The sequence below is a fragment of the Lissotriton vulgaris genome, chromosome 7 (assembly GCF_964263255.1).
Source record: "Lissotriton vulgaris chromosome 7, aLisVul1.2, whole genome shotgun sequence".
NCBI lineage: Eukaryota > Metazoa > Chordata > Amphibia > Caudata > Salamandridae > Lissotriton > Lissotriton vulgaris.
The window spans coordinates 118,764,460-118,776,738 of NC_141695.1; the positions used below are offsets into that span (position 1 = coordinate 118,764,460).

General features: G+C 50.8%; 1 protein-coding gene across 2 annotated transcripts in view; it reads left to right on the forward strand.

Moving 5' to 3' along the window:
• The window catches only part of XRCC1 (X-ray repair cross complementing 1), a 310,744-nt gene that overhangs the window by 43,457 nt on the left and 255,008 nt on the right, over positions 1 to 12,279 (forward strand). For both annotated transcript variants that reach the window (XM_086929793.1, XM_086929794.1), the window contains exons 3-6: positions 3,005 to 3,112; positions 9,278 to 9,436; positions 11,154 to 11,234; positions 11,482 to 11,593. In XM_086929793.1, coding sequence (XP_086785919.1) covers positions 3,005 to 3,112; positions 9,278 to 9,436; positions 11,154 to 11,234; positions 11,482 to 11,593 — 460 coding nt within the window. The remainder of the gene's footprint in view (positions 1 to 3,004; positions 3,113 to 9,277; positions 9,437 to 11,153; positions 11,235 to 11,481; positions 11,594 to 12,279) is intronic.

The following is a 12,279-nucleotide window of genomic DNA, read 5'->3' on the forward strand; positions in this document are numbered from 1 at the left end:
TCCAGCAGCCTAAGTCCCTGTAATAATGGAGTAGAGGCGCAGCAGCCTGAGTTCCTGTAATAATGGAGTAGAGGTCCAGCAGCCTGAGTCCCTGTCATGATGGAGTAGAGGCGCAGCAGCCTGAGTCCTTGTCATGTTGGAGTAGAGGTCCAGCAGTCTGAGTCCCTGTTATGTTGAAGTAGAGGCGCAGCAGCCTGAGTCCTGGTAACAATGGAGTAGAGGCGCAGCAGCCTGAGTCCCTGTCATGATGGCGTAGAGGTCCAGCACCCTGAGTACCCGTCATGATGGAGTAGAGGCGCAGCAGCCTGAGTCCCTGACATGATGGAGTAGAGGCGCAGCAGCCTGAGTCCCTGTCATGATGGATTAGAGGCGCAGCAGCCGGAGTCCCTGTAATAATGAAGTAGAGGTCCAGCAGCCGGATTCCCCGTCATGATGGAGTAGAGGCGCAGCAGCCTGAGTCCCTGACATGATGGAGTAGAGGCGCAGCAGCCTGAGTCCCTGTAATAATGCGGTAGAGGCGCAGCAGCCTGTGTCCCTGTAATAATGGAGTAGAGGTCCAGCAGCCGGATTCCCTGTCATGATGGAGTAGAGGTGCAGCAGCCTGAGATCCCTGTCATAATAGATTAGAGGTCCAGCAGCCTGGGTCCCTGTCATGATGGAGCAGAGGCGCAGCAGCCCGAGTCCCTGTCATGATGGAGTAGAGGCGCAGCAGCCTGAGTCCCTGTAATGTTGGAGTAGAGGCGCTGCAGCCTGAGTCCCTGTCATGATGGAGTAGAGGCGCAGCAGCCTGAGTCCCTGTCATGATGGAGTAGAGGTGCAGCAGCTTGAGTCCCTGTCATGTTGGAGTGGAGGCGCAGCAGCCTGAGTCCCTGTCATGATGGAGTAGAGGCGCAGCAGCCTGAGTCCCTGTCATGATGGAGTAGAGGCGCAGCAGCCTGAGTCCTGGTAATAATGGAGTAGAGGTCCAGCAGCCTGAGTCCCTGACATGATGGAGTAGAGGTGCAGCAGCCTGAGTCCCTGTCATGATGGAGTAGAGGCCCAGCAGCCTGAGTCCCTGTCATGATGGCGTAGAGGTCCAGCACCCTCAGTACCCGTCATGATGGAGTGGATGCGCAGCAGCCTGAGTCCTTGTCATGATGGAGTAGAGGTGCAGCAGCCGGAGTCCCTGTAATAATGCGGTAGAGGTGCAGCATCCTGTGTCCCTGTAATAATGGAGTAGAGGTCCAGCTGCCCGAGTCCCTGTAATGATGGAGTAGAGGTCCAGCAGCCTGAGTCCCTGTAATGATGGAGTAGAGGTCCAGCAGCCTGAGTCCCTGTAATGTTGAAGTAGAGGTCCAGCAGCCTGAGTCCCAGTAATAATGGAGTAGAGGCGCAGCAGCCTAAGTCCTGGTAATAATGGAGTAGAGGTGCAGCAGCCGGAGTCCCTGTAATAATACGGTAGAGGTGCAGCAGCCTGTGTCCCTGTAATAATGGAGTAGAGGGGCAGCAGCCAGAGTCTCTGTAATGTTGGAGTAGAGGTGCAACAGCCTGAGTCCCTGTAAAAATGGAGTAGAGGTGCAGCAGCCTGCGTCCCTTTAACCCCCTCGCTGCGGCGGCAATCCCGCCGCAGTGCTAAGGGGTAGGGGGGCCGCGCGGCGTTCTCCTGCTGGTGACGGAACCGCTCCGTCATCAGCCTCGGTAGCGCTGTGCTTATGACGGAGCGGTTCCGACATGGCCCCGCATGCTCAATAGAATGCGCCTCGCAGGCGCGAAATCAGCGCCCGCAGGCGCGAAATCAGCGCCCGCAGGCGCGGCGAGCGGGCCATGACTGAACCGCTCCGTCATCAGCACAGCGCTACCGAGGCTGATAACGGAGCGGTTCCATCATCAGCGCGCAACGGGTTAATAATGAAGTCGAGGCGCAGCAGCCTGAGTCCCTACAATGTTGGAGTAGAGGTGCAACAGCCTGAGTCCCTGTAATAATGGAGTAGAGGTGCAGCAGCCTGCGTCCCTTTAACCCCTTCGCTGCGGCGGCAATTCCGCCGCAGCGCTAGGGGGTAGGGAGGGCCGCGCGGCGTTCTCCTGCTGGTGACGGAACCGCTCCGTCATCAGCCTCGGTAGCGCTGTGCTTATGACGGAGCGGTTCCGACATGGCCCCGCACGCTCAATAGAATGCGCCTCGCAGTCGCGAAATCAGCGCCCGCAGGCGCGGCGAGCGGGCCATGACTGAACCGCTCCGTCATCAGCACAGCGCTACCGAGGCTGATAACGGAGCGGTTCCATCATCAGCGCGCAACGGGTTAATAATGAAGTCGAGGCGCAGCAGCCTGAGTCCCTACAATGTTGGAGTAGAGGTCCAGCAGCCTGAGTCCCTGTCATGTTGGAGTAGAGGTCCAGCAGCCTGAGTCCCTTTCATGATGGAGTAAATGCGCAGCAGCCTGAGTCCCTGCAATGTTGGAGTAGTAGTGCAGTAAAAGAACAGAGCTTGAGGTCTTTGTAATGTGGAATTGGAGTACAAAGCTGCAATAACATTTCAGTTTGTGTTTCTCTTGGGACTGGAATGTCTTGGAAAGGTGTAGGCGAGAGGTGAGCTGCACCTTCAGCAGCACTGTTAGCTTCCCAGTAGAGGAATAGTTGGGCCCAAAAACAGGAGTGATCTACCTGTGGAGATTCAGCATTAGTTGTGAGATGGACCATAGTCAATGCTGTCAGAATTAAAGTGCACTTGTGGAACACAGTTGTGATGCAGTTCGTAAATAAAAGGTTTAACAAGACCTCTCCTTAAATAGGAGGGCTGCTTTCAGGGTAAGGATGGGGTGCTTTGGCGACTCTTCGGATGATCAAGTGTTGGAGGAGCAGGGGATCGAACATGATGCAACTGTGGTGGGGTGTGACAGCGAGATCCTTGTTTCAGGCATTTGAAAATTCCTAACATGTGCTATGCTTCTTTAGTGCATGCTTTGTAGTATTCGTCCCAAGGACTCCAAGCTGAGCCTGTACTTGCCTAACTCTTGTATCCTTGCAGCTCGAAAAGGAGGAGCAGATCCACAGCCTGGACATCGGAAATGAAGGCTCCGCTTTCGTCGAGGTGCTGGTTGGCCACTCCACATCCGCCAGCGAGCAGGATTATGAGGTAGGCTCTGTGCCAACGCTGAGTAAACAGGTGGCTGTGCCAACAACTGCAGGGAAACCGAACTTGGAAGGACAAGGAAGCACAACTATGTAGTAGGTGATAGTATGCACGACTCTGTAGTTACTCAGTCTTCTGCATCAAAAGCTACCAAAGGTTCTAGGAAATCAGTTGGTGCTACATAAAACCAGTGGCAGGGCTCAGACTTGAGCACTATAGACAATCGACCAGTGTGGCAGGCAGACTTGTTCAAGTAAGCCCAGTCTTATGCAGGTTCGCACTCTGGGGCCGAAAAACATCACACAGTTTAACTTTTGTCCAAACGTAAGTTTAGCAGAAGTTGTAGTAGTCCTGTCTGGAGGTGCACATCTGTGTAAGAGCCTGTACATGTGACCTTGAAGGAACTGCAAGTGCATGCTGCTTGTGGCAGAATGTAGGCGCCTGCCTTCATGATGAGAGCTTCAAACTCAGGAGAAAAGCAGAACAGTCTGTGCCAGTTTCTCAGTGCTGTTTCCCTATAACTTCTCGTTCAAGTTTATTACCTTACCGTATGGATCTTCTTGCTGGGAACTTTCTTATCTTATCTCAAATGCAATTTCCCACCTTCATGCTGCATTGCATTGAAGAGAAGGTACCCTGCCCCTCCAGCACTTCCGGTGCCCCATGTTGTGCTGCTGCTGCCATACAGCTTTCATTCCGTATACATCTTGTCCTGTTCCTCTCCCTTGTCCCACTGCTACTACTTTGATATCATGTCTCTGCTCCTCTCCTTCAGACACAGACGAGAGAAACAGAAAGATTTATGCTGGAAAACCTTTTTCCCTTTACCCCACCTCTAAGATCAACTAATAGTCATAAAAAGAGTTGCAGGAGGCACGGACAGAGGTGTAAACCGAGACTGATAATCTTGCAGAGAGAATCATAGTTGAAGTGAGAATCTAGTAGATGCACAGAAACAGCATTTAAACATTTTTAAAGTTAAAGGGGGACTTAGATCCTGAAGTAAAGTCCTCCTTACTTTATTGTTGGTACACAGCAGAACCGCAGTATCTTCAGTGCCTGCCCAAAAGCATCCACTGCCCACAGAACACAGTGGCCTCACATAGTTTCATCTGGCTGAAGACAATTAGTATCTAAGAAGTGAATACGCCAAGTGACACAACACCTCTACAAAACATATATATCTGTATAGCATAAACCAACTCCTATTCTCACTACATGCAAAGAGGGACTGAGACCAGCAAAGACACAAGCACAGAATGAGAGCAAAGATGTGAAAAATAAAGTCCTGGAAACAGAAGGATTTAAATATTGCAACCACTGATTCCCTTAAGACCCTGTACGTGGTCCTTTGGCTGTTAGGGAATTTGCTCACACGCTGGAAAACTGTAAGCTGCCACTGGTAGTTTTTTAGGTCAAGCATTGCGTCGCACTGCGTAGCAGTGTGGGCAGAGCCCCGAGATTTAATGTTTCTAAGTTAGGGGGCTTGAACCCGCCCCTCTTCTCCATTGGCTGGCCTCGTAAATGCTGGCCAGCCATTGGAGGAGAGGGGCATCACTCCCTTTAAGCCCTGTCTTTTTCGGATTCGGGGGGGGCGTGTGTTTTGCGTTCTCTCACCGTGACGTCATTCATCACTCAACAAAAAACACGCCCCGAATGCGAAAATGGCGGAGCTTGCCTCCCAGACTTTACACTCACCGGCACCCTGGACAGAAAACCTTGGAGCTCTGCTTCCAGGCTTGGGTCCTCCCCGGAACCACCAAAATGGAAACATGAGGCCTTGTTGGTTTGATTAATTATCGGATGTAAATCAGACTCGTTGCTTTTCGCTTTGCAGCAGCAGGGCTGACCAGGAGAAGGGGAGTGGCATGAGAAGCCGATCTAACAGCTGGGCAGCGGCTGGAGGCGATCACAGGCAGAGCTACCAGTGAGAGGAGTGGGACCACTCCGGCGGAGGCTTCGTGGCAACCGGCTGCAGAGCGCCCCCATAGGCCGGCCCAGCTGCTGCGGCTCTCTCGGCATGCCGGCCAGTGGTGACGTCAGCAGAAGTTTAGGAAGCGCTGAAATTTAACACCCAGAACCAGCAAGAGGCGCCGAGGGACTCCCACGGACCCGGCTCTCCCACGTCCACTCACACTGGTACCGCTGCGGGACGCCCCACCGGCGGCATCTCAGGTCTGTAGCAAGAGGTGCTGAGGGACTCTCACTGGACTCGGCTCTCCCGCGTCCACTCACGTCGGTACCCCTGCAGGGCGCCTCACCGGCGGCATCTCAGGTCTGTCTCATCCTCAGAGCCGGCTACACCAGCACTGAACCTGGGGCCCCCTCTTCTGAGACAGAGCATAGCGCAAAGAGTCGGGCCTGGTTCACTCCTCTGAGAGACACTGCCTGATAGAAGTACCGCCTGGTTCACTCCTCTGAGAAACACTGCCTGATAGAAGTACCGTCTGTGTCTGCGAAGCGCTGTCTGGTAGAGTGCAACTCTTCTATCGTACCCGGACTGAAAGAAGAAGCGCTCGTGACTGTCATCGCGGCCAGGATTACCACTCTGAAAAGGACTGCATGGGACGGTCACTTTTACAATCTCTATTTACCTGAAAGAATTACTCCCTGAACGTCCATCTAACAAGCCCTTCTTGCACCCCCGAGGCCACCTTTCTTTGAAGCACTTACTGGGACCCCCCTCTGGGGATGAAGGGGAGCCTGGGACATCTATGTCTGTGACTGCCAGGGTCGCCTCTCAGTGGAGCAGCGTCTGCCCCCTCCTCCCTCCCCTGCACTGCCAGGTTTGCATCTGTGGGGCGCTGCTTTCAACACCGACTCCCTCTGCCAGGTTCATCTCAGTGAAGAGCTGCCAGTGGGACCCCTCTTCCTGTCAGGGTCACCTCTCCGTGAAGCAGCGCTCGTGACACCCCTCTGGTAACGCGCTGGATGGGAGAAGCGCAGCTCGAGGCTCCACTCTCTCAGAATCACTGCCAGGGTCACGACTCTCTGGAGCCCCACCAGCTGCACCTCTCTCTACCACTCCAAACCACCTATCTGTGAAGAAGGTGCTGTTGACGCTCTATAGCGCTTTGAAGAGGAGTCGTGCACCAGGGGATGCCACTCTGGCTCATACTGCCTGGGTCACCACTCTGGTAGGCACTGCACTGGATACCCCGCTAGCACTGCATGCAGTTAAATCTCTGTGAAGCACTGCACGGGACAGCCCTTGCCACCCCTGCAGGATCACCTTCTGTGAAGCACTGCAGGAGACAGCCCTCTCCACCACTGCAGTCACCTCTCTGTGAAGCACTGCACGAGACAGCCCTCTCCACCACTGCAGTCACCTCTCTGTGAAGCACTGCACGGGACAGCCCTCTCCACCACCTCTGCGTGGAGCACTGGACGAGACAGCCCTCTCCACCACTGCAGGATCACCTTCTGTGAAGCACTGCAGGAGACAGCCCTCTCCACCACTGCAGAGTCACCTCTCTCTGAAGCACTGCTCGTGATAGCCCTCTCCACCACCCCAAGCACCTCTCCGTGAAGCACTGCACAAGACAGCCCTCTCCACCACTGCAGGGTCACCTGGGAAGCACTGCACAGGACAGTCCTCACCACCACAGCAGAGTCACCTCTCCGTAAAGCACTGCACGAGACAGCCCTCTCTACTTCTACAGTCACCTTTCCTTGAAGCACTGCACGAGACAACCCTCTCTACCACTGCAGTCACCTCTCCTTGAAGCACTGCACGAGACAGCCCTCTCCACCACTGCCTTCACCTCTGTGCTGGAGACAGCACAGCCTGTCAAGGGATAAAACCCAGGACATCCTTCTGCCCACCTGACTGCAGAGCCATTTTGGGATATCACCTGCAGTACCCCCTCTCCCACACACCGGACAAGAGGAGCTCCGAGCACCGTCCGGGGGAGCCTGCACACATCTGAGTTCATGGACAGCACCTGCGACCCGCACTGTTTCCAGTTGCCTTCTGTTTTCGTTTTGAACATCGCTGCTTGGACAAATGCATACAAATGCATTTAGGAGCCCAACGGACAGGGAGTGGAAACATTATCTCCCACATCAGACGTGGGAGTATCCAAAAATGTGGCACATGCTTGGCTGAGCAAAAGTTTATCCCGCACCTCCGGTGCCAATGTATTTGTTCACCATCTGCCCGGTAGCTGCTGTGTGTCCGTAAACTTACTGCAGCGTCGCTCCTCCCCGAGTAACTTTCCAGTGGGAGAGAGATGTGTCCAGTGCTTTTATCAGCATGGTCATGTAAAGTTATCATGTTGCTCTGTGTTTGTGTGTCTCTGTGTGTGTGTCTCTGTGTGTGTGTCTCTGTGTGTGTGTGTGTGTGTGTGTGTGTGTGTGTGTGGCTCTGTGTGTTTGTTTGTGTGTGTCGCTCTGTGTGTGTGTGGATAGCTTTTTTTGTAGGTGGCTCTGTGTGGGTGGCTGTCTGTGTGAGGGTGGCTCTGTGTGGGTGGCTCTGTATGTGTGTGTGGGTGGCTTAGTGTGTGTGGCTCTGTGTGGGTAAAATGCAATAGGTCATGCATTTGCGAGCGATTAAGCTATTGGCATTGTAAATGACAATGCCATTTATTTAACGATTAAGCTATTGGCAATGTAAATGACAATGCCATTTCTTTATGATTTTTTTAAAAAAAGAAAAAAAATGGCATGAGCAATGCCAATAGCTCTACCTTTTAATAATGCATTACTTTCTACAGATGGAACTGTATTATACACCGCTAATGTGCTGATTGTGAAGTCTATTGATGTTTTGTTTTGAACAGCAGTTGCCGGCATATATTCTAAAAGCTGCAAGGCGATGCACCTCTTGGCAAAAATAGTTGTGTGTGCAACATTATCCATTACACTCTGTTTCTCAGGCCCCACTGACGTGAATGATAGTGTTAATAATGCATAGGTACTCACTAACTTGTTCCCAAGTGCCATAAAGTGTCTGATATGACTGAGGGCTGCATTGATGCCAACGGGGTGGTGGTTGTGGGGGGGGTGGGGAGAGGGAGGGTAATGGCAGTTGACAGTAAGGCAGATGTAGGGGAAATGAAATGTATACATCTTGTGGTTGAATTGCACAATGTGAAACCACAAAGCTGGAAAATAATCCCAGCTTCCACACTATACCAAATTGTGTGATCCTAGACAATTATTTTGACCTCGAAATACATGATTTCAGGATGTGCGCTGTACAAAACCTTCTCCTATGATTGTTTTAACCCCTTCGATGCTGATGACGAGCTCAGCTCGTCATCAGCCACGGTGGTCGTGTGCTGATGACGAGCTGAGCTCGTCATGAATATATGGCAACAAGAGTTTTCCAGCACAGGGGAAAAATAACCACAGCAGCCAAGGTGTTAAGAAACAATATTATAGTTCATGTATAATAGGAACTCGGTTCACCCACAGAGTACATAAAACCTGACATGACTTTTCATTCACTATTGGCATTGGCATTATGGTGCAGGCAAGAATGAATGTTTCTATATTCATTTTTAAAAACCATCTTAAAAAAAAATACTTCTCTATGTACTGATACCTGTTGTACTAAGGTGAACGTTTCCGCATGTTAACGAGCTCCACTTTTTAGGTCTAGCCTGGCGTTACAGCGCACATGCGCTGCTCTCGCCATGCGAGGGCCTTTTGGAATCGATTCAGATTCCGAAGTGACTTCAAGCCCCGCCCCTGTTTCTCATTGGCTTGCATCATCGTTTATGGTAAACAGTGGTGCGTGATTGGAAATTTAGCTTCTTGGTTACCTCCTTTTTGGATGGTCCATGTGGACTGTCCGACGCCATCTTTGTTCCTGTGATTTGCTTTGCTAATGGTATTGTGTAGCAAAGCAAATGGCTTTAACTTGATCAAAGGCGAGACCTATTGCATTTTCAATGCTTGTTAAATTTTTAAGCGACTTCATCACATTTGTACACTTTTGCTGCAAAATGTCTTTAAGAATGAAGGTGTAGTTATGAGGTGCAACACAACCTAGTGACTTAATTTCTTTAAATGTCATTACCCAGTGAATAATCGCCTGTTTATTTAACTTCTTTTAATGTTAGTGCTGAGTCGAGTGAACAGCAGCCCTGTGCTGCTGTTGACTAGGGCGCTCACGTACATAGAGCATCACTGTAAATAATGCATCCTTTTTCTTCGTCCCAGGTGATACTGGTCACTTCATCCTTCATGTCCCCATCGGAGAGCAAGAACGGAAGCAATCTGAATCGCGTACGCATGTTTGGGCCGGACAAACTTGTGAAAGGAACAGCAGAGAAAAAATGGGACCGGGTGAAGATTGTATGTACACAGCCTTACAACAAGGTATGTGACGTAGAGCAGAAACTGAGTGTGGAGCAGCACCGGTCCAAAGCATTGCCAAGGTATGTGATGAAGAGCAGGCAGTGTGTGTGGAGCAGCACCGTTGCAAAGCATTGCTATGGTATGTGACGAAGAGCAGGCACCGGGAGCGGAGCAGACCTGGTGCAAAGCATTGCTGTGGTATGTGATGAAGAGCAGGCAGTGTGTGTGGAGCAGCACCGGTGCAAAGCATTGCTATGGTATGTGACGAAGAGCAGGCACCGGGTGCAGAGCAGACCTGGTGCAAAGCATTGTGAAGGTTTGTGATGAATAGCAGGCAGTGTGTGTGGAGCAGACCTGGTGCATAGCATTGCCAAGGTATGTGACGAAGAGTAGGCACCGGGTGTGGAGCAGCACCGGTGCAAAGCATTGCTATGGTATGTGACGAAGAGCAGCCTCTGGGTGCTGAGCAACACGGTTGCAAAGCATTGCTATGGTATGTGACGAAGAGCTGGCACCGGGTTCAGAGCAGACCTGGTGCAAAGCATTGCCAAGGTATGTGATGAAGAGCAGGCACCGGGTGTGGAGCAGATCTGGTGCAAAGCATTGCCAAGGTATGTGATGAAGAGCAGGCAGTGTGTGTGGAGCAGCACCGGTGCAAAGCATTGCTATCCTTTCATAGGAAGCAACTGCCCATTCAGTTGAGTGAACTGTGCGACACCGCTTTGTTCAAAGTTGAGGGACTATGGACCTTTTGGATGGATAGAACGGTCATTTCAGTGCCTTGATAAAGATGCTGTGGTTGATGTTGCTTGGAGCGGTGGTCTTTGCCTGTGCAGTAATTGCTGCTGTGACAGGTGTGATTTCCGTACAGTTCTCTTTGAAACGCTGTTCACATACAAGTCTGGTGAATGCCGCACGTTCTTTCTTGGTGCCCGGGTGGAGTTCTGATCTGATTACCTGCTAAGGCACATGAATGCTGCTCTTTCAAGTTGAGCTGTTGAGTAGTAGTTGTATCCATGGCAAGGAGCGATGGTCTCTTGACTGTTGCACGAGGTCTGTGCATTGTTGTTTTATCCCCATCATGGAGTGCTCACCTCGGTTCTTTGAAAGCTATATGCCGTAGCTCTCATTAGTGAGAATCGTGATTCGTTCTGTCTGCCGCATGGAGCTGTGGTTTCTAAGTGTCCATGGGCGCAGTTATGCCCTCTTAATGGGACTGTGATTTGCATGTCCTTTTTTATCTGCAGTAAGAGCTGTGGGTCATCGTTGTCCTGGTGCTCTTTCAATAACTGCAGCCTGACCGTTCTTATTCCTTCTGTTGAAGACTTCACTCTCTGTGCCCTTCATGTGCTGGTCTTCAGTTGTCCACATTTTCCTACACGCCTTTAAGACAGTGCTTGTCTGACCACGTTTAACCCCAACGTCACTCACAACAGATTTCACTTCTGCACAAATAAGATTTAAAAAAAAAAAAAAAATTTATAGAATGTCTTTGTAAGGAAAGGGGCACTATAGTCGTTGCTCCTCATGTTAGGTTTTGGGGCTGGCATAAGGCAGAGGCTGCAGCAGTGTGAGGCTGGCTGTCCCTGGCTAGTGCAGATGAACCAGGGCTTGAAATGAGTCTGTAGGCAGGCTTGGCGAGGAATGGCGCCTTTCTGTTCTTTTACTCTCAATGAACTTCCCATGCTGTGAATGTACAACATCTGACCTCTTCGCATTTTTCCACCTTGTCTTTCAGAGCCTGGCTTACGGCCTCTGCTTCATCCGAATCCATTCCCCTCCGGACCCAGATGAAATGCAGTCGGCCACTCCCTCTGTGGTAGGCATAAATCTCCAGTATGTATTTCTTTGCCACTGTCCTGATTGGTTTGGCTGTATCTGATCATCCGTGCTGTGCTTGATAAACCCTTCATGACCAGTGATATGCTGAGGTAGCCGGCTCGAAGATGGGCTTGAGCCATCCTTTTGGCTGTTTGAAGAAGCATGCCCCCTTTTCTCACTGACTTGTTCCCTGGAGTTGATCCAATCTCTAATCTCCTCTGCTGATCTCTCTTGTTTTTCTGCAGAAGGTCACCAAGTTGGGCCAGTTCAAGGTGAAAGAAGAGGAAAGCAGCTCCCTCCAGCCCGGCGCCCTCTTCTTCAACCGGGCCACCAAGCCTAGCACAACTCCCCCAAAACGTGAGGCCATGAGTCTGTTGTGATTGCTCTATTCGTCCTGTTTGCATCACTCGTCTTTCGCTGCTCTCATGCTCCTGCTTGTCGTGGTACTTCTTGCCTTACTTCGTCCTTCTTCTGTTCCTCTTACTGCATCCCTTATTTTCTCCTCTTGCGTCCCCTTTCTTTTTCTTTCCTCTCCTTTTTTAAGTAATTATTTTATTGATCGAGCATATCATATCCACTGTCAAACAACCAATAAGTGTTAAAAACATCTTAAGATTAAAAACTGCTAGTGTTAAGCACAAATAAATTATTATGCAGCTATATTCCATTAACAATACTAAGGTAACAGAGGGATGATGAAGACAAGGAACATTCTTTTTTTTTTTTTTGCTTTATAAAAGTAAGAGTACATTTATTAAACACACACACCACTCAATACTATACACCAATTTACAAATATACTTAAGCTGTTGCCATTACTTTGTGCCATTGCATAACATCTCCACCCCTCCCGCAAGGGGGGGGGGGGGGGGGGGGGGGGTTCTTGCCCCCAATGCAATTAGTTGAAGCTATCCTGGAGCGAGGGCCCTGCGCACTGGCATCATCCCAGTGGCGTCCCCCTCCCATTACCTCAACAAGCATTAAATAGGGATACACCTGCCTTGGTGACACATGACCCTGACCAAGCATCTCCCACTGACCCT